This window comes from Gadus macrocephalus, chromosome 23 (genome assembly GCF_031168955.1).
Source record: "Gadus macrocephalus chromosome 23, ASM3116895v1".
Taxonomy (NCBI): domain Eukaryota; kingdom Metazoa; phylum Chordata; class Actinopteri; order Gadiformes; family Gadidae; genus Gadus; species Gadus macrocephalus.
In genome coordinates this window covers 4,954,791-4,979,282 of record NC_082404.1, presented here as the reverse complement: position 1 = coordinate 4,979,282, position 24,492 = coordinate 4,954,791, and the positions used below count along the sequence as shown (strand labels likewise).

The following is a 24,492-nucleotide window of genomic DNA, read 5'->3' as shown; positions in this document are numbered from 1 at the left end:
CATCTATCAACGCCATGATGTCAGCGGTGATGTCAGCGGCCGGGACCATAAATGGGGAAGACGCAGACCCCGACAGGTAGCTCCCAGAGACCCCCCCCTCATCATAGAGGCTGCTAGACTAAGGCCCAATCCCATTTCTACCCCTTACCCCTTACCCTTACCCCTTCAAAACAAGGGGGAGGGGTAAGGGGAAGGGGTAAGGGGTAGAAATTGGATTGGGCCTAAATGTCATCTGTTCGTAGACAGCAATAGAAGTGCATGCCAGTGATGGTAAGCATATATCAAGGATGTCCTTAATACTTGGTATTTTCTCAGACACTCGACATTTCAACGAATGTTAGCAACTTTCTAGCAGGCTGGAACGGTTACTGTGTTGGCATGACGACGTCTGATCTCCTCCGACTCTGCTTTTCCTCTTAGCTCCTCCCCCAACAAGTCCACACCCACCAGAGGAGGAATAACCAACCGAAATGTCCGTCGTAACCCGGTAGGCCAAGACACACACACGGGCACGCACGCACGCACGCACGCACGCACGCACGCACACGCACACGCGCACGCACACACACACACACATCTTTCAGAGTACATTGTTTATGAAGAATCGATTCAAGGAAGATTGTCAATAGGAATATTTCTTAGTGGATCACTCGCATTAGGGTACAGACCAACTTGCACAAAGACGCACACCCACCTGTACCGTGCCTACAGCGGCTGTGCATTTTTAATTGTCCCATCATGCATTGCTGCATTCCACACAACAACTTTTTATGAAGAGGAAAGGGTCAGGTGTGTGGGCTTGATTGGGAGACATTAGTGGCATGCATGATGTGGTGTAAAAGCTCTATTAGAGACCCGTTTTGGGGTCTGAATTTCAAGTCAATACTTGATGAGATCCGATGGCCGACATATTCTCTATCCCATTGACATTTTTTCTTTCTCTTTTTCTTTCATTTTTTTTTTGCAGGAGGCCAAAGATGAAACTTGCACGCACATCTGCCCACTGTGCAACAAGAACTGTCAGTCACAACACCAGCTCACCATGCATATCAGACAGGTAAATACCGCCAACACTGAACCTAGCATAGATATCTGAACGATGCAGGCAACATGGAGTTGAGCTTCCGAATGTGTACAATATCTGTTGTGAGTGCCCAGTGTCGCCTGCCATGTGGCCCCGGCTGGACCGGAGGAAGCACGTAGCGAATAGCTCGCCTTTCTATTCATTAGAAATCGTCGTCGAAAGAGAAATCCAAAATGTGTCCTCCATAATATGTTGACTTAACTCCCTCTCTTTTCTTTCCCTCTCCTACACGCTACCCTCCTCTCTCTCCTCCCCTGATCTGTCCTCCCCCCTCCCCCTCCACCCCTCTCTCCTCCCCCCTCCCCTCCCCCCCCCCCCTCTCCTCCACAGCACAACGCGGACACCGGGGCCACAGACCACTCCTGCAGCATTTGTGGGAAGTCGCTAAGCTCCGCCTCCTCCCTGGACCGCCACATGCTGGTGCACAGCGGGGAGCGGCCCTACAAGTGCTCCGTCTGTGCACAGACGTTCACCACCAACGGGAACATGCACCGGTACGAATGCACACGTGCACATATGCACATATGTGCACGCACGAAAAAGCGAAACTCAATCATTCATCAGCGATGTCTAGTCTCATGTTGGGTGTGTGGTAGTTAGAAAGGAAATGAGGAGACCCCACACTCGCAATCTTCCCCCTTCTAATCTTAACACACACACACACACACACACACACACACACACACACACACACACACACACACACACACACACACACACACACACACACACACACACACACACACACACACACACACACACACACACACAGACAGACAGACACAGGCTCGTAGTACCGGCACCCAGCATGCTTGGCTGGTAACAGTTAAATACTCACTTCCTCTCCCAGAGGTTGCACATGTATGTGTGTGTGTCATAGTGTGTATCGGAAAACAAGTGTGTAACAAGCGAGTCCTTTTTATGCTCGCTTTGTTTGTTTGAAAAAAGAGACCATTCAAATCTGAACACTTGAAGCAATAGCAGAGCTCTCCTTCCATGGACTGGGCCAATAGAAGAACCCTCTGATGCTCTCTGTTGATGCCCTCTACAGTTTCACTCTCAGCCTGTGAATGATCACCAGCAACATCAGCAAAATGTGGCTATTCACTGTCCGTCTGCCTGTCTGTCTCTCATCCTGTCTTCCCCCTATGAACAGAAAAGCATCTTTCTTTCTTCCCCTTTATTTTTCCCTTTTGAATAAGTGAATGTGGTATATACTACAGTATTAATTGAGCGGTGCAGTGAATAATACAGTAGTTGTCTCTCTGCTGCTCATGGCATGTCATTGTGTGGGCCGTATGGAATGGCTGTAGGCCGATGGCTGAGAGAGAGAGAGAGAGCGAGAGAGAGAGAGCGAAATATCATCATTTAGCGTGTTTTGAAAAGATGCACGTGGATGTTCCACTCTGCCCCCAGGGTGATGTAGTTTGAAAGTTGATGATAGTAGCAAAATAGTTCCTTGTTCCTGCGAAATTAAGATGAATAAAGAGGGAGGAAGTTTGTTTTCTCTCTTTACCTCCCCCGTCTTCCCTCGCTCTGTCTGTTTCTCTCGCTCTCTCTCTCTCAACATCTTTCCTTGGGGTGGTCTCACTGGATGGATGATAGGTGTCTGTTAGAAGTATCCCCAAACCTAAAAGAGGAAGAAAAAAACCAACGAATGAAGAGGGAGGGCTGGTGAGAAAGGCCAAGAAATAGGAAACTGAAGGAGAGAGAGAGAGAGAGGGAGAGAGAGAGGGAGAGAGAGAGGGAGAGAGAGAGAGAGAGAGAGAGATAGAGAGAGAGAGAGCTCACATGTGCGCGGTCCTGCCGGCTGCTGCGGTGTGTTGTGAGGGCAGTTGGCCCAGGTTGCCATGGCAAGGCATCCCATTAGCCTATTATGGGCTGTGAGCCCGGCCATGATTGGCTTAGCGGACGCCGCTCGTTTGAGCTGCCGGAGGAAAGTACAGCCGTCTCCTCTTTTGTTGCTGCTTCTTATGGGATAGAGTGAAGGACATCGTGCTACTCAGTCGCTGTGTTACCCCCTACGTATCTTATGTTATTTACATAACAGAACTGCATCACATGCATAGAAACTTTCCATCCATCCAAATGTTCCCGTAGCATTAGTTTGAGTGCGGCCAGACGTTTGGTCCTCAGTGTGTGACTCCCCCCTGTCCTGTGCTCGTGGTGAGGTTGCTGAGCTGGCTGGATGGCTGAGCGACTGACTCGACGGCGCCCCCAGTGGGGGACTGCAGCGGGCTGTGATCAGGCCTGAGGGCAGGGAGCCTCTCTGACCCGTTTAGCCTTCAACCAGTTCCTAAACAACCGAAGAACACACATTTCTCTCCTTACTTTTCTCCTCCTCCTCTTCTATCCTGCCCTGTTCCTCTTCACTTGCCCCCCTCCCCCCATCTCCTCACACACAACTCCCCCACCCTCCCCTTCCTCCCTCCTTCACTGGGTGTAAATTCGATACCTAAGATACCAGCACAGTCCAACTGGCCAAGTGACCTCTCTCTCTCTCTCTCTCTCTCTCTCTCTCTCTCTCTCTCTCTCTCTCTCTCTCTCTCTCTCTCTCTCTCTCTCTCTCTCTCTCTCTCTCTCTCTCTCTCTCTTCTCTCTCTCTCTCTCTCTCTCTCTCTCTCTCTTTACATACATACATATATGTTGGGTCACATGCTAAACCAACTGCTGTTTCCACTGCAAGTGTGTTGGTCGTGGACCTCTCACATGGTCTCTCTCTCTCTGGCCTACGCTGGGTTTTGTTGTAGAGAAGTTCTTCTGCAAACACCCCGCCCCCCCCCATTATTAGCCAAACTAGTAGAACATGAATGTAGCTCTGTTGTTTGGAACGGTTATATGTATTTGATGTTACCTGTACCCTGTCCATTTTGGTCTTACCACTGATACCGTTGATGTCGGATCTAAACAAATGTGGACTCACTCTCTCTGCTCGGCCTATGTGTCTCTCTCCACTCTATCTACCCTCTCTATCTACCCTCTCTCTCTCTCTCTCTCTCTCTCTCTCTCTCTCTCTCTCTCTCTCTCTCTCTCTCTCTCTCTCTCTCTCTCTCTCTCTCTCTCTCTCTCTCTCTCTCTCTCTCTCTCTCTCTCTCTCTAGGCATATGAAGATCCACGAGAAGGACCCGACCACCTCCCTGCTCCCGGTCAGCCCCTCCTCCCCTGCCAAGCGCCGCCGCCCCCCCAACAAGAGGAGGCTGGGCCTGGAGGACGAGCTGGGAGAGGAGCCGCCCAGCAAGAAGGTAGGAGACACACACACACACACACACACACACACACACACACACACACACACACACACACTCACACACCTAGCTATAGTGACTTTCTTGCACAGCAGCACTGACACACACAGGCTTGTGGAGGATCCTGGAGGTGAAGGATGCCTAGAGTAGTGGTGAGCTACAGGGTCAAACTGTCGTCCTGTGCGCGTGTGTAGGTGCTGGAGGAGGGCCTTCCTGAGGAGGTGAGCTCCGTGAGAGAAGGAGGAGCAGGAGGAGCAGGAGGAGAAGCAGCAGGAGGAGGAGCAGGTGGAGGAGGAGGTGGAGTAGAGGAGCTCCTTCCCTGTCCAATTTGCTTCAAGACCTGCACCTCCCGCCATGATCTGGATGCCCACATGGATGCACACCCCGACACCGCACTCAGGTACACAAACACGCATACACACATACACACACACACACACACACACACACACACACGTGCACGTACACAGACACACACGCAACGAAGCGGGAACTAGCTGTTCTGGGCCTGCCCGAGGTTGACTGTGTGTGTGTGTGTGTGTGTGTGTGTGTGTGTGTGTGTGTGTGTGTGTGTGTTGAAGGGGGGCAGCATTGGAATTAGGGTGGTGTTTGTTGGGAAAAGGGGTAGTTGGGTGGAGTGAACAAGGTGTGGTTAATGAGTTATCAGGGGAGGATGAGTGAGAGAGGGAGGGAGAGGGAGAGAGGGAGAGGGAGAGAGAATGGTGACCAGTTGATGATGGGGGATCACAAGGATTCAGTGTGTGCTTGGCTGAGCATCGTCACCATGACGACGAGCTCCCCCCATCCACACACACTTGGTGTCCATGGTGATGCAACTCCTTCAACTTAAAAAACAGACAGACAGACAGACACACATACACACAGACAGAGACACACACAGAGACAGAGACAGAGACAAACATTCACAGACACATACACACAGACAGAGACACAGAGAGACAGACACACACAGAGACAGACACACGCATACACGCTCATGCATTAAACTCAGAACTATGTGTGTGTGTGTGTGTGTGTGTGTGTGTGTGTGTGTGTGTGTGTGTGTGTGTGTGTGTGTGTGTGTGTGTGTGTGTGTGTGTGTGTGTAACCTGTTGCACAGTGACTGGCATAGATATTCATTGATGCATGAATGAAAACAGTAGTTGTTGAAAATAAAATAAAAATTAACTTTACTGAGAGCCAGAGAGAAGGTGATCTGGAGGACAGACGTGGTCTGGGCGGGGGTCCCTGTTAATCAGTGTGTGGGCGGGAGAATGTGGGACCAAGTGGAGATGAACCCCAGGAGTAAATGATATAGAGATGCTTGGGTCAACGACACACTTCCCTGAGAAGGAAGCTGAGTGGTCATGTCTTATGGGCCACAGCCGCTGTCAACCCATGTACCACAGCCCAGGTAACTCCCAGCTGGCTGCTGATTGGTTATTCATGTTGATGGATGGATGGAGCGGCAAATGATATAGTGTGGACGGGAAGGTTTTCATTGGGAGGAGCTATCCGACTGGCCGTCGAATGCCAGACTAACTGGCCCTTAAGAATCCAACACTTAGCAGGCCTAGCACACACACACACACACACACACACACACACACACACACACACACACACACACACACACACACACACACACACACACACACACACACACACACACACACACACACACACACACACACAGGCTAATTATTTGGCCTTTAGCTAACCTCTTATAGATTAGGCTATGCTTGCAGATTGGTTTGAGAATGGGCACACACACACACACACACACACACACACACACACACACACACACACACACACACACACACACACACACACACACACACACACACACACACACACACACACACACACACTCTTAGATAATTATCTGGCCCCAAGCCCTCTCTGGGATTAGGCTGCCTTTACAGATTGGTGGGAGAGACACACTGCGCATCCATCCTCGCATCCAGTCATGAGCGACAAGCTCTCCTACTGACGGAGAAGAGAGGGATGGAGGGATGTGAGAGGGATGAGAGAGAGATGGAGGGATGGGAGAGGGATGGAGGGATGAGGAGAGAAGCTGATGAGAGAGAGAGAGAGAGACAGAGAAAGAGAGAGAGAGAGAGAGAGATTAACTAGTGGCCGGGCTACATATGGTACTGTGTGTGTAAGCTGTGGGTAATCCACTCAGACACCTTGTCAGAGGATTCTTGGGGGGCAGAAGAGGGGAACACACACACACACACACACACACACACACACACACACACACACACACACACACACACACACACACACACACACACACACACACACACACACACACACACACACACACACACACACACACACACACACACACACATAAGGACACGGACACAGGATGTGTATTGATAAGAGTCTGTGACTGTGGCAGACATTGAGCAGCTGTCTCTCGGCGTGCTGCACGCACACTGGCCAGCACACACAAACTGAACACACACACATGATTAACTCATGCAAAAACACACACACACACACACACACACACACTCACAAACTTGAGAAACAATGCCATCTAGTGTTCCAGTTAAATTTATTTATTTATATACATTTTATAATGTGTGTGTGTGTGTATATGTATATATATATATATATATATATATAATTAAACATTTTGAATTATGTTTTTTTTTACGTGTATGCATTCTGTAAAAAAAAGATATATCAACTTCTAAATGATGTCAAAAGATAAGGCCTACGACTCCTAAGAAGACCTTACTCGAGGTAACTGACCGCGTGCGGTAGAGCTGACCTCCGTCGTGCCCCCCCCCCTCCAGGTGTGACCTGTGCTGTGTGTCGTTCCGCACACACCGCGGCCTGCTGCGCCACAACGCGGCCGTGCACAAGCTCCTCCCCCAGGACCCGGCCGGCCGGCCCTTCATCCAGAACAACCCCTCCATCCCCAGCGGCTTCAACGACCTCGCCTTCATCGACTTCTCCTGCAAGAAGTTCACCCACATCGCACAGGTACCCACACCGGCCTGGACAAGACCAGACCGGACTAAACTGGACCCAGACCGCGCCAAACTGGACCCAGACAAGGCCAGAACAGACCAGATCAAGACTAGCCAAGACCGGACTCGACATAAACTAGACCCCGACCGGACCAGACTAGTGTAGACCAGTGTTTACACTACTGTAGACTGTTTCTAGGGAGGTGCCTGTTGAGTGTTGATGACATAAAGGAGGCAAATTGAATTAATTTATTCATTTCATTGCTGTTTAATTATTTAAATGACATTTTATTAGCCTTATTGAATTTATATTATTCTTTATTTTCCACTCAATACTCGAGGCCGCAATCGGAAGGAAGGGTTAGATTTAGCCTTCTTTATCAGATTTTGTACCAATATTTAGTACCATAGCGCGATGGAAGGGAACCTTTACGAGACTTTCATCCCTCCCTCCCCTCCCCTCCCCCACCAGGTGTGGTGCGAGACCAACCTGCGTCGCTGCGTCAGCAAGTTCCACCGCTTCGTGTGCGAGGCGTGCGACAAGGCCTTCCCCCTGCGCTCGGCCCTGGACCTCCACAAGACCACCACCCACCCCGGCCAGCCAGCAGGGGGCGCCCCGCCCGCCAAGAGCCAGGAGAAGACGCCGACCGCGGTGGAGGAAGGCCCGCCCACGGCCAAGTCCCACTTCCTGGAGTCGCTGGGCCTCCAGCACGTATCCAAGGTAACGGCACGAGACTCTGTGGGGACGAATTAAATGGTACATTGTTTGAAATATAGGAGAGGGTATCGACTGAAAACTAAATGGCATTAAGTTCAGAAACCCTTGTGCTCTATAACCAGCGGTATGGTTGGTTGTTATTGTTTGTATTGCTGTTGCTTTTAGAGGTTATTCCTATCTGTGAAGTACTTTATATTTGTTGTTTTGTAAAGTGTCCTTAATAATTATTGTGTTGATTAATAATCGCTATGAGGAAGTCTAAGGCATCCGTCTAACCAGCCCGTCCCGGTGGCTTCGCAGGTGAAGGCCGTCCCGTCCGACGACGAGATCCACCAGGCCCACCTGGACAGCATCAAGGTGATCCACGTGGAGCCCCCGTCCGCCAGCCTCCCCCAGGAGCCCAACCCCGCCTTCCTGACCGGAGGCCTCGGGCTGAGCCTGGGCCTGGGAGTAGGAGGGCTGGCCGCCCTAGGAGGCCTGGGCCTGGGCATCCCCGTGCTGGAGGCCTCCGGCTCCTCCCTGCAGGGCCTGTCCCAGCAGGACGCGCTGCGCCTGCTCTCCCTGCAGCCCTTCCCCCGCGGCTTCCTGCTGCAGCCGGAGGGCTGCGGCGCCGGGGCCAGCGCCCCGTCCTTGGGGGTCAAACCCAGCGAGGCCGGCCTCATGGAGCTGGCCGACATCCACCAGATCATCAAGGTGGCGGCCGCGCCCAACCCGACGGGCCTGCCGCCGCTGGCCAAAGCCCCCGCCTACATGGGAGCGCACGGTACGTGTGGCTGGGGGGGGGGAATCATTATCAGTTATGGACCACTGGGCCCTTCAGACAGCCTTCTACCTTCCCCATCATCTGCTTTGACCGGCACCCTGATAAATGTTAAAGAGCCTCTTAACATGGCTTAGTCTCCACTTCATGTTATGTTATGTTAATCACGGTCATGTTAATTCATGTTAATCACATTCCTCTCCCCCCTCCCCCTGTCTCGTGTTCCAGGCCAGAGCCAGAAGCAGATGCCCCCCCTGAAGCCCAAACCGCCCCACACGCCCCGCACCAGCCTGACGGCCTCCACGCCGCCCCCCCTGCAGAGCTCCCAGCAGGCCTCCCTGGGGTGCATGAGCCCCGGCCTGCCGCCGCCCGCGCCCAGCCCCTTCAAGACCCCCGCCTCCTCCTCCTCCTCCTCTTCCTCATCCTCCTCCTCCTCCTCCTCGTCCTCGGCGGCGGCCGGCAGCGGCGGGCAGATGGAGGCGGACTGCATGGGCGACAGCCGCACCCCGTCGTCGGACTCCCCGCCCGTGGCGGCCACGGCCCAGCAGGAGGAGGCGGGGCTCAGCGCCCGGGGCAAGGCGGGCGGCAAGACGCCCGGCAACGGCGGCAACGGCGGCGCCGCCAAGGGCTCGTTCCCGTGCCGCTTCTGCGACCAGGTGTTCGCCTTCTCGGGCGTGCTGCAGGCGCACATGCGCTACCACCTGGGCACGCTGCCGCACCAGTGCAACATCTGCGACTACGTGGCGCCGGACAAGGCCACGCTGATCCGCCACCTGCGCACGCACAGCGGCGAGCGGCCGTACGTGTGCAAGGTGTGCCACTACCCCTTCACCGTCAAGGCCAACTGCGAGCGCCACCTGCGCAAGAAGCACGCCAAGACGTCGCGCAAGGAGATCGAGAAGAACATCAAGTACATCACCTCCGCCGCCAGCGAGGGCGGCATCACCATGGCGACGACGGCCACCGCCACGGCCACCCAGGAGGCGCCGGAGGGCGTCGGCGGCGGCCGGGTCGGCGGCACGGAGACCACCTGCCAGTACTGCCAGGAGAACCTGGGCAGCTACCGGGCGCTGCAGATCCACCTGCGCACGCACGAGGCCAACGGCTGCCAGCGGAAGCCCTTCGAGTGCCGCTGCTGCGGCGCCGCCTTCCTGGCCAAGCGCAACTGCATCCACCACGTGCTGAAGCAGCACCCCGAGGTGCAGGAGCGGGAGATCGAGGAGCACATCGCCACCCTGCTGCCGGCCGCCATGCTGCCGCCGCCCCCCTCCTCCTCCTCCTCCGTGGCCACCGCCACCGCCGCCCGGAGCGGCCCGCTGCCACTGCCGCTGCTCAACGGCCTGGCCCCGCCACCCCGCCACCCCCTGAAGGCGGTGAAGGTGGAGGAGCTGACGGTGTACTCGGTGGCCCCCGGCCCCGTGGTGGACCTGGACCTGGACCAGCCGCTGGACTTCTCGGCCAAGGGGAGCCGTTTGAGGGCGGGCAGCGCGGGCCCCCCGCCCGCCATCAAGGTGGAGAGCCTGTCCCCCACGGGCCCCGACTGCTCGGCGCTGGACCAGCCCATCGACCTGTCGGTCCCCAGCAAGAGGCAGCGGCCGGCGGAGAGGAGGGAGATCAAGGCGGAGCCCAGCGCCTCCAGCATCGTGGAGCAGCAGCTGCAGCTGCAGGCCCAGCAGAGCCTGCAGGCCCAGCAGAGCCTGCAGGCCCAGCAGCTCCAGGCCCTGGCTCTGACCAAGGCCCCCCAGCACGCGGAGGACCCCCTGGGCAGCGCCCTGGCCCCGCTCCACCCTCACCCCCAGCCCGGCTGCTACCAGCTGCCCCCCGGCTCCACCCCGCCCCCCTCCTCCCTCCCCGGCGCCGGGCCCCGGGCCCCGCGCCTCAAGCCCCTGCTGCCCAAGCCCTCGGCGCCGCCCGTCGGCAGCCTGCCGCCCCTGGCCTCCATCGCCCAGATCATCCACTCCGTGTCCGGGGCCCCCGACCTGCTGAAGAGGGAGGCCCCCCCTCTGGAGGCCAAGGCCCTCGCGGGGCCCATCTCCTCCCAGGGGGAAGCGGCCACCGGCCCCGCCCCCGCGGAGGTCCAGAGTGAGGAGCCGGCGGCCGAGACGGCTCCCAGGTAAACAAGCTGCTCTTTCTTCTGTCCGCTTCTCCGTTTGTCCTCTCGGTTGCTCAATGGTTGGGTATTGGTTGCGATAGTGATGCGTGTATTTAAACTGGGGAAGGCCCCAGGTGTCGACACTACTCAAAATGCACAACGCATGAACTGAATCATCAGCTCAGCCATCCCGTAATGACGGCTCTGCTGCCTGTAGAGCGGTCCTGTGTTACATTCTCTACCATCGGTTGAACCCCGGGCGGTACAACCTGGGCCTCCCCTCCACGGCTCCCCAGTAGCTCTCCGGCAGTGGGCCTGGCTGGCTGTGGTCTGACCTCCTCAACCCACCACCTCTTCCTCCCCCCCAGCAGCGGCGGCAGCGGCAGCAGCAGGAAGCGCCCCAGGAAGAAGGCGTCTCTGGCCCGGGAGCGCGCCCGGGCCCAGGCCCTGGGCTCCGGCATCGACCTGGAGTCCAGCGGAGAGTTCGCCAGCGTGGAGAAGATGCTCGCCACCACCGACACCAACAAGTTCAGCACCTACCTCCAGACGACCAGGGCCCCCGGAGAGACCCCCGCCCGCAGAGGTGAGACCGACGGACGGACGGGGCGGGAGGGAGACACGGGGTGGTACTGATGAGTGATCTGCCCCCCCCCCACATAGAGAACACAACTGTTGGCCCACCAAAGCCTTACATGGCCTCAATCCCACAGATCAATGTCAAAGAAGCACACTCCAAGTGACGTTACACGAGTGTGACTCCTTTCTTAAGAGAAGCAAACATACATACAAACCCTAGTGGGGCCAAATGCATTGGGTTGAACTGGCACCCCGTAACGTGAGAGCCAGACTCAGGTGTCCTGTCTGCTTGTCCCGTAGGAGAGGCTGAGGGTCAGGGAGGGGGGACAGGGGAGGACTGCGGGGCGGAGGACAGTAAGCCGGCGGTGATCGGCCCCCAGTCCAAAGGGAAGAAGAATGCCTACTCCAACTCAGTCCAGAAGATGACCTGTCCCTTCTGCCCACGCGTCTTCCCCTGGGCCAGCTCCCTGCAGCGACACATGCTCACACACACTGGTAGGAGCCCAGATACACACACACACACACACACACACATACAAACATATATATGTGTTCACACACACACACACACACACACACACTCTCACACACACTGTTAGGAGCCCTGATACATGCATGCACGCACGCACGCACACACACACACAGAGGTAGGAGCCCTGACGCGCACACACACACACACACACACACACACACACACACACACACACACACACACACACACACACACACACACACACACACACACACACACACACACACCTCTTTCCTGTGTGTGTGTGTGTGTACACACAAGCACCCAATAGCCTCAAGCACCAAGAGTCTTAGCGGGTGCTCCTCCTCACCTCTCCCCCCCCCCCCCCCCCCCCCAGGTCAGAAGCCCTTCCCCTGCCCAAAGTGCGACGCCTTCTTCTCCACCAAGTCCAACTGTGAGCGCCACCTGCTGCGCAAGCACGGTGTGGCCAACCGCTCGCTGCGGCGCAACGGCTCCCTGGGCCGCAAGGACGGCGAGGACGGCTCCCACGACAGCGGAGGTGAGACCCCGGGGCCGCACGCACGCGCACACACGCACACGCACACGCACACGCACACACCCTGGACCCACACCTGGTGTGATCCCGAGGTGGTGGGAGGAGCTTAATTTGATTAATTACGACGTATCAAACGGGTAAAATAAAAACAAACACAATTATTGAATCCGTTCAAACTATTGAACAAATGACTGAAATTGTGAGCAAATGAAATCAAAGGTTGGACGGACGTTCTAAAGTCTAAATTGGGTGCAAACACATTCTTCCTCCAGCAGTCTGCTAACTCTCCATCATCTTGTCTGCATTTTCAACGTAGATCCAACCGACTTTCACACACATGTTTGCTGACTTCAAATATGTAGTCCACATCCATAACAATCTACCCCTATGGTAGACATGTTTAGTCCAATGCTGATGCTCAAGGTTCAAGGTTCAAATTACTTTATTGTCCCCCAATAGGGCAATTTGGCAATTTGTTGATAGTATACAAATCACACACAATATACAAAATGCTAGTCCTAGCAGAAGCGCAGCTCTCTGAACTCTTATGTCCGGTCTCCACAGACAGCCAATCAGACACGGAGCAGACGACCCAAGAGGCCGTCGACCTCAGCAGCCCCCAGTCCGGCTCCGCCCCCTTCCCGGACCAGAGAGCTGGCTCTTTAGACCAGCCCAAACATCGGACATCCTCCAACACTAGCCCCGCCTCCAAGCCAGGCCAAGGTCAGTGGGACACTAACGCTGTCAATCAAAGGCTATTCATTTTAGCTTGTCCTTCTGAATCGAATGGCTCGTATTCTTCGTATTTCAGTAAATGTTTGTTACGTGCGTCCTTATTTGGTTTTAATAGATATGTCGTCTGTTGACATGGTGATTAAACACTTGTTTTGTTCTGTTTCTAGGGTCGAGTTCAGCAGAGCAGCCTCGAAGCATGGATCACTCAGGCCAGCAGGAGGCGCCAAAGAACCGACAGCAGCCGCTACAGATCAACACTAACAATGTGGTTACCAAGGTCAGTCTTGTGTAAACAAAGCTGCATTGACAAGTCCAGAAGGGGTTCTTAAAATCAGTCCACTTTTTTTGGACGTTGTTTAAATATCTCCTCTGCCGCCTCTCCATCCATCCCCTCTGCTCTCTTCGCTCTCCTAGATGGAAAACGAGGACGATGAGGATTGCCATAGCAACAAGAGCCTGGACCTGAACTTCGCCAGCAAGCTCATCGACTTCAAGTTCTCCCCGTCCTCGGCCTCCGGGTCCGGGGAGGGGGAGGGGGCGCCGAGCTCCCGCCCTCCCAGCGCCCACACCAACACCCCCCCTTCCTCCTCCTCCTCCTCCTCCTCCTCCTCCACCCCCTCCTCTGGCCCGGCGCCGGCCGGCCTCCACGAGGAGCAGAGGGCGCCGGCCGCCGCCTCGCCGGGCCCCGCCGCCGCCAAACCGACAGAGTACAAGCACGTGTGCCGTGTGTGCAGCAAGAGCTTCCGCTACGCCACCACCCTGGCCCGCCACGAGAGGGCGCACCTGAGCGAGGAGAGTCCCGCCGCCGGCGCCGGCGCCTCCGGGTCGGAGGTCACGCCGGGGAAAGAGCAGACCCCCGAGGCCGCCACCGAGACCCCCGAAGGGGAGGAGAAGAACGCAGTGCAGGACGAGGAGGAGGAGGAGCAGGAGGACGAGGAGCAGGAAGAGAGGAGGAGGATGAGGAAGGAGGGAGGGGAGAGCGGGGAGTCCGACATGGAGGAGGAGGAGGAGGACGAGGAGGAGGAGCGCAGTGACGAGGAGGGCGGCGCGGCCGAACCAAAGAGCAGCGAGGAGGGCGAGGAGCGCGCCGGGAGCCGCGTGGACAAGAGGAAGAAGATCTGCAGCGTGTGCGGCAAGCGCTTCTGGTCGCTGCAGGACCTGACCCGCCACATGCGCTCCCACACCGGTACGGGGTGCTCCCGCTGCCCTCTGGGACCCTCATGGGACCTGTGTGTTTACACGCTAGCCGCAGGGTCAACCGTTTTGTTGTTTTATACATCGGCTCGTTTTGACATTCACCCGTCTCTTTGATTCTTGTTGTTTGAATACGGTTGTAGGGTATTGTTTTCTTATTAATTTTATGAAATATAGTAACCGAAAACAATTAATTTTTTTAATTATGGTTAATCAGGCAGCGCGTGAACATCATGACTGTGGGTGGCCCCCGTTCTGACTCTCTGTCTCCCCCTGCAGGCGAGCGGCCGTACCGCTGCCAGACGTGCGAGCGCACCTTCACCCTGAAGCACAGCCTGGTGCGCCACCAGCGCATCCACCTCAAGCCCCGGGGGGCCGACGGCCCCGAGGCTGCGGGGCCCCACGCCGGGGGCGCCGGCTCCGCGGGGGCCGACGACGCGGGGGCCGACGACGCCAGCGAGTACGGGGACTCCGCCTTCACCCCCACCTCCACCTGCACGCCCTCGGAGAACGAGAGCGAGGGAGGCAGCGCCGCCGGGGTCGGAGGTCGAGGAGAAGTGGGCGGGGACGAGGAGGAGGAGGAGGAAGAGGAGGAAGTGGAGGAAGAGGAGCGGGAGGAGCAGAAGTTGTCTGAACCCGCTGGTGAGTTGAAACAAGAACCAGAAGTGGCCGTAGAGAAGAAGGACGTGATGGAGGAAGAGGAGGAGGAGGAGGGTGCACAATCTGAGCCGGAGGAGAATCCTTTGGAGGCCGCCGTCGCGTCCCCTGGAACAGAACCGGCCCCAGAGTCCAGCCAACCCAGCGGCCCCCCCACCCCTCCAGCGGACCCCCCCGCCACCCCAGACACCACGGGGGGCTCAGAACCTCCTCCTGCAGAACAGGCTCCGCCTCCCGCGACCGCCGAGCCGGCACCTACCAGCCCAACCCCCGCCGCCGCCGACACCGAGGCGACCGCCTGCGACACGCCGGATCCCCCCGCCGTTGCCATGGCAACCGCCGCCGCCCCGCCCATGCCATTAGATACGCCCGCCCGGGAAGTAGCCCCGCCCTCAGCCCCGCCCACAGCCCCCCCTCACGCCTCCACGACCTCGGAGCGGGAGATCCAGCCGCCGACAGAGCACGTGCTGCCCAGCGCAGACTCTCCCCTGGTGGGGGCGGAGTGAGGCTGCTCAGCCCCCCCGCACACACACACACACACACACACACACACACACCCCCTGCTCCTCTACCTCTCAGCAACCGCCTGGTTCTCTGGAGGTCGGGACAAACCTAACTATCGTCACCAGAGTGCCATATCGACGCGACCACGAATTTAACGCGCCACCATCGATGACGACGATGATGATGATGATGATGATGATGATGATGATGATGATGATGATGCCTATGACAATGGTGATGTAACAGAGAGTTTGGACAGAGACTCAAACCTCTTATCCTTGAAGTGCCTTACTACTTGTTCCTCTTCTTTCACATGATTTACTTGTCAATCTTTATCTACAGTATATTGGGGAGTGGATCCAATTTTAAAGCTTTTTATGATTGCGCAAAACAATGTTTTTTTTTTCATTTTTATTATTGGTTTTGCCAATCGATAATTTCAGCAATAAAATAATACATTTATCCTTGATTTTTGTATGAGAATTCATGATCAAGTTTGCGGACGCAGGCAGATTGTGGCGATCAGCCCGTTCGGTGTGAGGCCGTGGGGCTCACCTGACTTCTACATCGACCAATCACAAACACTCTTGCTGCAGACTAGGAGGTCTTTTCAAACTGGAATGTATGCAATATGGCGGACAGTCGGAGAGTCAAAACGGACGGACAGACATTTGGACTTCTCTCTTTCTGCGGACCTGCTTTTCTGAGTAATTCTTTTTTTTGTTGAAAAGACTGCCGTCGTGGTTCTCCGAAGCCGTTTTTGTTGAGTTTTTCCTGACGCAGGGTCAGTCAAGTGCATTGAGAAACAAACAAACCAAAACTTTATAATGTAACTGATGTCATCCCAACGGGCCTCGCTCTGTGAAGGAACAGGGCTGCAGGTTGGATATTTAGTTTATTTTCTTCTTCCTTGTTTCACTATTAATCTTAGTCGCCCGGAAGCGTATCACTCATTGACAGATTGATATGGGCAATATTTGCCCCTCCCCCTCCTTCCCCTATGCATTCTGGAGGTTGGTTTATGTTCATATTTTCTCATCTGTTTCAGTTGATTCCACATGTACATTAACTGTATTGTGTGTGCGTGTGTAAGGCATGTCTGAGTTTAATACTAAAGTATTTTTGTGTTTGGCTCTTAGCGGGCTTTGTTTTTTGATGAGGAAGTTGTCTGTCAAGTTGGATGTTTTCTATTTTATAATGAACAAATCTTTTTTCTCTAATTTTCTACGATTATTGTCTTGAGTGTGTGATCTGGTTAGGCCGTCTCATTACCATCAGCCCCCCCCCCCCCCAGTAGTGTTTGTAGAGAGACATGACAACACTGTGGTTTTGCTTGCCCTCCAAGGTTACTCACAGGGAAAGCACTAGAGTGGTTCTCCTAAAAACCTCTGTGTATGAATAGTTGACAATCTGCAAAAAAAAACAAGTCTTCAAACAGGTCTTCCACATTTCTAACCTTCACCGGGCTGACCAAGGGGCAAACTGACGCTTGCTGAGTCCCCACATCATTGTTTGATTCATTTTTTTATTCTAAACCTTCTGATCCACAAAATGATTTTCCATTGATCTGGCATCAACCTCAGGCTCATTATGCCCCTTAAGTTTGACAAGAAGGTCTACACTTCTGGTCTTTTCTTTGTCTCGTTGGCAACGTTCTAGACAATATGAATTGAAATGAGACCTGTGAACTGTGGTTTTTAAGCCTTAAACACGCCAGTGTCCTTAATCTCGGAGCGGTTCTGACCGTCTTGCTTCTGCGGTTGGTTTGAGAGCCGTTGATGTACTAGAGGGACGTGGAGGCTTCCAGGGCACCGCGTCCCGCTACGTCAACACTGAACGGACACACCGCTTCCACTGTGTCCGCTAACACGCGTTACAAGGGCTAAAGGACCTGCGCTGACTGCAGAGCTAGCTATGTGGACTTGATTCTCTTCATATAAACTCTTGTTTCACGTGAATGCAACTCCGTGGTGCATTCACAACCCCCAGACATTGACTGGGGATAACAGGATCGTAGCGCGACAGCTGTTTGGCAAACTGAGCAGCAATGACGACATGGGCCTGCTGGGCTTACTGCAAAAACTGGCAGTAATATTGCACAAAACGACTACTTCTACAACTAATATCAACGACCACAATACTCGACTTTTCTACTCGACTGGTAATAAGATGTATTGTTAACAATGAGTACGTTTGGGTTGGACTTCTGAAGTACTTTGACTCTCTTAGAATGATTTCACTTAAATAAGCTGTCAAACGGACTGAGCCTGGTTCTCCTCCCCAGGCCCGTTGGCGCCATCTAGTGGTGCTGCCAAGGTAGTACAGTATTCCATTACTCGGCATGTCCTCTGCAGCGGAGTCCAAAGCAGTTCTAAAGGCCTCAGAGTCTCTGCTCCTCTGAGTCTCCTCTCCGCTATCTCTGCCTGGCCCTTTCTGTCTCAATAACCTTTTAGTTCAGCTTTAAATCGTTTGTGTGTGTGTGTATGTGTGTGTTGCTATGCACGGGCATGGAAATACTGGAGGTTCATTTCAATGCACATGGACAGTTTTTTTAATTGTATTTATTTAGAGCCCGGATGAATATGTCTGTGTGTGTGTGTGTGTGTGTTGAGAGAGAGAGAGAGAGAGAGAGAGAGAGAGAGAGCGAGGGAGAGAGCGAGGGGGGGCGGGGGGGCGGGCAGGGCAGGGGGGAGGTTAAGGGCAGTCTCGACATTGACTTGAGAAGAAGCCATGTATTAAATATATAACAACAATGCTGTAGATTTGTTTTGCATACTGTTGGGTTTTTAGTTGTCTTTCTGTTTTTTTCCAATGTGTAGACTAACTGCCCTCTGAATTGTGTTTGAGGCGGCTGTTGGGAATAGAACTAGCAATAATGCATTATCTCTGAATCCAAAAAGCTTTATGTAGATCTCATGTATGTGAGTTGATAACAATCTGTCTGGTTCTGTTTATTTTTTTTTTTTTGTTTGGCTAAGAATTGATTTTCTGTTTTTGTTTTTCAATACAATAGGCTATATACATAAATATATATATATATATATATAAATATAAATATAAATGCATATTAAACTGTGAAGCTCCAATGTGTTCAGTTAAGGGTAGGGTAGGCTGTAGGTGATTCTTTATTCGTTTTTGCATGTCAAGCGAATTTGTTCATTCATGAATAATTGTTTCTTTGCTTTCTCCGTATATACAAATATATATGCATATATATGTATATACATGCATAAATGTGTATATATATATGCATATATGTGTATATATATGAATCTTGCTCTCAGGGTCTCTATGAAATCCATTATTCAGTTTTCCCCCCCTAGTTTCCCGAGTTGCCAGGTGCCCCCACCCCCTTTAAGTTGTGATTATTCTACTATTTTTGTTTCTTATTTTAATGATGATTCAGAACTGTCAATCACTACATCAAGCACTTGACTGTGAAGTGGGCGTGGTCAGAACAGGAAACGGAACAGCTAGAACGTTAACGGTTCGCCCAGTGAGCCGCCGATCGTATTTTTTATTTTACATCTGCCAGCACAAACAACTGATGGGTTAAAATATCGGGCTTGAGTTCCTGATGGTTGGTTTTGGACTTGGTTCGGTTAGCGTCATGGTCATCCCGGGACCGTCCTCGGGCCGACCTGCTGGGTTTGTGGTTTGGGGTCTGGTCCGACGGGCCGCCCAGGGGGTTTGAACCCCCCGGGGTTTCAGGCTGTAGCTATACTGACATTGGCTGTGTCTTCCTGGCACTGATGTGCAAGGGATCGCTCTCCTCTTAAAGACACACACACACACACACACACACACACACACACACACACACACACACACACACACACACACACACAGAGAGGACCTCAGTCAGTTATGTATGAGCGTGCGCCACGTCTGGAACGCTGACCTTGTTCTGTATGCAACTCATTTAAGAAAAAGAGCAATAAAGATAACATTAAATGAAATGTGTGAATCAAACCAATGTGGTTGTTGCCCTTTATTAATGTGTTTAATATGACTAAGATTATTATTGTATGGTGGTAATCTTGCCCTTGGACTCTCTGCCCTTTCAAAGACAGCCAATCTGAAGCTGCTATAAGGAACCTGCATGAATGACAGGATAAGATCAGAGTCATGCCGAGAGATGGATATTATTGCAAAGATACTAGGCACTATAATAACATGCTCTTCAGTACTGCACTACCAATATCGGATCTTTATAGATAGTACCTATCAATTTCATAATGTAGAACAGAGTATTGTGTTACATGAATGTCCAAATCTACTATACAAATCTACTGCCACCTCTCTTGAATCTGATTCTTGCTCTGTGGACTTTCCTGAAGTTTGCACCTCCTGTGCGGTCACTCGTGCAAGGAGTAGTACCCGAAGAGGGGAACGGGAACTAGAGTCTGTGAACTCTGCTGATTTAATTTTGCCTCTGTTACCACCTACTTTTCCCGTGAGGAGGTTGTGGCAGCGCAAAAGGAAGATGAGGACTTGGTTGGCCTTTTTGCTGTTGTTTTGACAGGGGAAGAGCAGAGAAGTGCAGCAAATGGATATTTCGTGGTTGAAAACCTGTTGTCGCGCAAATGGTCTCAGTTCAACGGTGAGGTTGGGGATCCAGTAATTCAAATTGTGATGCCGAAACCATGTCGTAATGTCATCCTGCAGACGGCACATGGTGACGTGGCAGGTCATTTTGGTGTTCGCAAGACACATTTGCGGTTGTTGCAGCATTTTTGTTGGCCTAGGATGAAGCGAGACGTTGCTCAATTCATAAAAACTTGTCATATTTGTCAACTGGCAGGGAAAAACAATCAGTCAAATAAGCCGGCACCTCTTTGTCCAATTCCATCGCTGGGGAAGCCTTTTGAGCACATTATTATTGACTGTGTGGGCCCCCTTCCTACTTCTAAGTCGGGTTGTGCTTACTTGTTGACTGTTATGTGCCAGTCGACTCGCTATCCCGCAGCCTATCCGCTGCGGAGCATTACAACAAGAGCTTTGGTAAAGTTCCTCACATAGTTCATTTCAATATTTGGCATACCTCGTGTGATTCAAAGTGACCGGGGAAACAATTTCACGTCAACAATGTTTCGAAACGTCCTTAAACAGCTAAAAGTTAAACAACAGTTAAGCAGTGCGTACCATCCCCAGAATCAAGGTGCTTTGGCAAACTTCCACAGTACCTTGAAGTCCCTTTTGCGTGCCTACTGCATTCAGTTAACCAGAGACTGGGAAGAGGGTATTCCATGGCTGTTGCTAGCAGCACGTGAAGTAGTGCAAGACAGCATCGGTTTCAGCCCGAATGACTTGGTGTTTGGTCATCAAGTCCGTGGTCCCCTGTTTGACCGCCGTGCTGTTGAACGTACATTTAGTCCTGGTGATCAGGTCCTGGCTTTGTTGCCGGTATCTAAATCACAATTTTGTGCTAAGTTTGTTGGCCCCTACTCTGTTGCTCGTCGGGTGTCTGCATTGGACTACCTGTTAGATACTCCTGACAGAAAGCGATCTAAACAATTGTGCCACATTAATTTGGTAAAGCCTTACTATTCGCAAAACCCTAGCCCTGGTTCAGGAGGGGGGGAGGTGTCTCCTGTTGCAATGGCTGTCATTGACACTGGGCCTTCTTGTCAACCTTTGGTGGCAGCAGAGGATGAGGAATTTGGCCCTGATGACTCAGTGCTGCAGCCAAGGCTTAATAATTCTGCAATGTTGGGCAACTTAGACACCTTGCCGATTCGCCAACGTTTTTATCGTGTAGGGCCTGATAAACGTAAGGTGGTGGATGCTGAGGTGCAGTATCTGTTGGAGAATGGCTTGGCTGAACCCTCCCACTCTGGCTGGGCATCATCTTGTTTGCTTGTGGCTAAGCCAGACAAAACCTTCCGTTTCTTCACAGATTACCGCAGGTTAAACAAGGTAACTAAGCCAGAATAGTTCCCCCTGCCGAAAATGGACGATTGTAAAGATCAGGTGGGTGCCGCGTGTTATGTTAGCAAATTCGATCTCTTAAAAGGCTACTACCAAGTTAGGCTCACTCCTCGGGCTCAGGAAGTGTCGGCGTTCATCACCCTCTCTGGCCTGTCCTGTACTCGTACCAGGTCATGAGTTTTGGATTGAGGAATGCCCGCGACGTTCGAGATTGATGAATTCGGTGATTGCAGGTCTAGAGGGTGTGCGTTTTACCTGGATGATGCTGTGGTGGCAAGCAACACCTGGTCAGAACATCTCGGCCGTATACGAGCACTCTTCGAACGTTTGGTAGTCGCTAAGCTAACAATAAATGTGGCTAAATGTGAATTTGCGCGTGCCACCGTAGTCTACCTTGGGAAAATAGTAGGGCAGGTTCGTTCAGTGAGTGCGAAGGTGTTAGCCATCGACCAGTACCCCCCGCCCACTACTAAGAAAGAACTTCAGCGATTCTTGGGAATGGTGGGTTACTACAGAAGTTTCTGTTGTAATTTTTCAACCGTGGTTTGTCCGCTCACGAACCTCCTGAAAGGAGGGGTGAAATTTGTTTGGACTGTAGAAGGCCTATTGGCCTTCTACAGTCAAGGACTACAGTCAAGGACTTCAAGTCAAGGACTTCCAAAAACATAGTATCATTGGCACTGAGGAACACTCCGGTACCTCTCTCTGAGCCTCACACCACTTTGCAAATATCTTCCACTTGTTAGCATAAAGTGCCCTGGTGGAGGGAGCTCTTGAGTCTATGATGGTTTGAACTACCTCCTGGTCACATTCCATTAAAAGTGGATCAGGCCCCTCAAGGGCCAAACCCATAGCTGCAGGCACTCTGGTCTGGGGTGCCAGATGTGTCCTCCCAGCTGTGAGGGCAGGTCCCGCCTCTTCGGCAGGCACCATGGACCTCCATCCAGCAGCCTGTACATTACTGGAAACCAAGGTCTCCCTGGCCAGTTTGGGGCAACCAGCAGGAGTCTGTGGTTCCCCTTCTGAGCTCTGTGTAGAGTTAACCCAATCAGTGGAAGTGGTGGGAAGGCATAAAGGACCTGACGTGGCCATGGATGTGCCAAGGCATCCTGTCCCATCGGAGTCGCGTCTGACAGAGAGAACCAGAGAGGGCAATGTGTTGTGGACTCTGAAGCATACAGGTCCACCTCTGCTGTGCCATATTTGCTCCATATTGCCTCTACTACCTCTGGGTGGAGTCCACTCCCCCAACGGAGGTTTCTGGCGTGAAAGAAAGTCTGGCACCGTGTTCTGTGGCCCTGGAAGGTACATAGCCCTGAGGCTGGAAAAGTAAGGGAGAGCCCATAGAAGAAGTTGCTGTGCAACCTGTAATGACTGAGCCGACCTTGTGCCCCCTTGGTGGTTCACATTGTAGACAGCTGACTTTTTTTCGCATCGTACCAGAACATGTCTGCCCCTCAAATATGGCAGGAATTTGCGGAGTGCTAAATGAATAGCACGGAGCTCGAGCACATTAAGTGCTGCATCCTGTGCTGGGCACTCCAGAGCCCTCTCACCGCCCTGTGCTGCCACACTTCTGCCCAGCCAGAGAGCGAAGCATCGGTCACCACCACCTCGCTGCGTGAGGGGATCAAACCCAGTGTGACACCTTTGGCAAGATGTGCCCTGCGTCTCCAGGGTTGTAATGCCAGGAGGCATTGACTGGACACCCTGACCTTCCTGGATCCGTGCAACCTCGGATCTAAGTGGCGGCCATTGGTCCAAACTTGGAACGGCCGCAATTGGAGGAGGCCCAGTGGCACTATTGACGTTACTGACATCAACATTCCCAACAGCCTGAGAAAAAGGCTGTACCTTACCATCCTGTCCTCCTGAAAATGCAGGAGGATCTGGAGTATGGAACAGTACCTGTTGGCTGGGTATTAGACAACTTTTGCCATAGTTGACTGTAGACCCAACCTTTCCACATGGCCTAGGAGGGCTGTGGTGTCCTGCTCTGCCCGTTCCCGGGTTGGAGAGCAAATAAGCCAATCATCCATATAAGGGAGGATTTGCATTCCGGTGGCTTGCACTGGTGCGAGCGCTGCCCGCATGCACCTTGTGAAGATCCGTGGGGCTAGTGATAACCCAAATGGGAGGACCCTGTACTGGTAGGCCCGCCCTTCGAATGTGAAGCGCAGGTATGCCCTGTGACGTGGTGCTATCGGGACGTGAAAATATGCATCCTTTAAATCTATTGATGTGGATGCATATTGATGTGAACCAGCTTTGCCATGTGACGGCCTGGAGCACGGCCTGGACCCCGACCCCCAACCCCCGACCCCTCTGTGCCTGGGGTGCAGGCCTTGTGGGAGCCCGACGGGGTTGATAGGGTCGCTCAGGAACTGGTGAGGGAGCGGGGCAGCCCTGGGTGGGGAGCGTACTCGTACCACTGGTTCTCTTCGAGGCGGGGGAAGCTCACCTTCAACCTGAGGTCCTTCCACCTCGGCTAGTCTTGCCACTTTCAGCCCAGGTGGCATGAAACTGCAATTCATACAATGATCATCGGACAGCCCCTTCCTCAGATGGACCACACCAAGGCATGCGGGGCATTCATCGTGTCCATCTAGGGCTAGCAGTGGAGCAATGCAAGTGCGGCAACCATGTGACCCTAACATGTTGGGGGAATAACTATATCCAAAATAGTATTTTTCCAGAGTGAAGTAGTTACAACTGAGCAAAAGCACCCAACAGTAATAATTCAACAAAAGGGCAGCAAACTGCTCAACGTAAGAAACTCAAATTTGTGTTTTGTTTTTTTATTTCAGAATTAATTTATTTTTCTTATTCACCCACTAGCCTTAACCGAAATGGGGAGCTTCTGCTCTTAAATTCCAAACAATGGAGTACACGCTTTAACGAGCAAAAACACTCGTCAGGGAGCCTTTAATTAACTTAAATGAAAGTTGCCACAAAAGGCAGCAAACGCCGGT

General features: G+C 52.9%; 1 protein-coding gene across 3 annotated transcripts in view; it reads left to right on the top strand.

Moving 5' to 3' along the window:
* rreb1a (ras responsive element binding protein 1a) overlaps nucleotides 1–19,561 on the top strand; it is a 30,738-nt gene extending 11,177 nt beyond the window's left edge. Inside the window, exons 3-19 of one of the 3 annotated variants that reach the window (XM_060045490.1) lie at nucleotides 1–76; nucleotides 421–487; nucleotides 968–1,057; nucleotides 1,415–1,578; nucleotides 4,185–4,326; nucleotides 4,524–4,729; nucleotides 7,149–7,338; nucleotides 7,798–8,046; nucleotides 8,344–8,806; nucleotides 9,032–10,916; nucleotides 11,267–11,478; nucleotides 11,772–11,966; nucleotides 12,341–12,502; nucleotides 13,064–13,222; nucleotides 13,402–13,511; nucleotides 13,649–14,420; nucleotides 14,708–19,561. The exon at nucleotides 1–76 is cut by the window's left edge and continues 216 nt beyond it. In XM_060045490.1, coding sequence (XP_059901473.1) covers nucleotides 1–76; nucleotides 421–487; nucleotides 968–1,057; nucleotides 1,415–1,578; nucleotides 4,185–4,326; nucleotides 4,524–4,729; nucleotides 7,149–7,338; nucleotides 7,798–8,046; nucleotides 8,344–8,806; nucleotides 9,032–10,916; nucleotides 11,267–11,478; nucleotides 11,772–11,966; nucleotides 12,341–12,502; nucleotides 13,064–13,222; nucleotides 13,402–13,511; nucleotides 13,649–14,420; nucleotides 14,708–15,591 — 6,026 coding nt within the window. In that variant the 3' untranslated portion in view covers nucleotides 15,592–19,561. Of the gene's footprint in view, nucleotides 77–420; nucleotides 488–967; nucleotides 1,058–1,414; nucleotides 1,579–4,184; nucleotides 4,327–4,523; nucleotides 4,730–7,148; nucleotides 7,339–7,797; nucleotides 8,047–8,343; nucleotides 8,807–9,031; nucleotides 10,917–11,263; nucleotides 11,479–11,771; nucleotides 11,967–12,340; nucleotides 12,503–13,063; nucleotides 13,223–13,401; nucleotides 13,512–13,648; nucleotides 14,421–14,707 lie in introns of all 3 variants that reach the window. The other 2 variants (XM_060045489.1, XM_060045491.1) reach the window with 2 other exon arrangements.
* The last annotated feature ends 4,931 nt before the right edge of the window (nucleotides 19,562–24,492 follow it).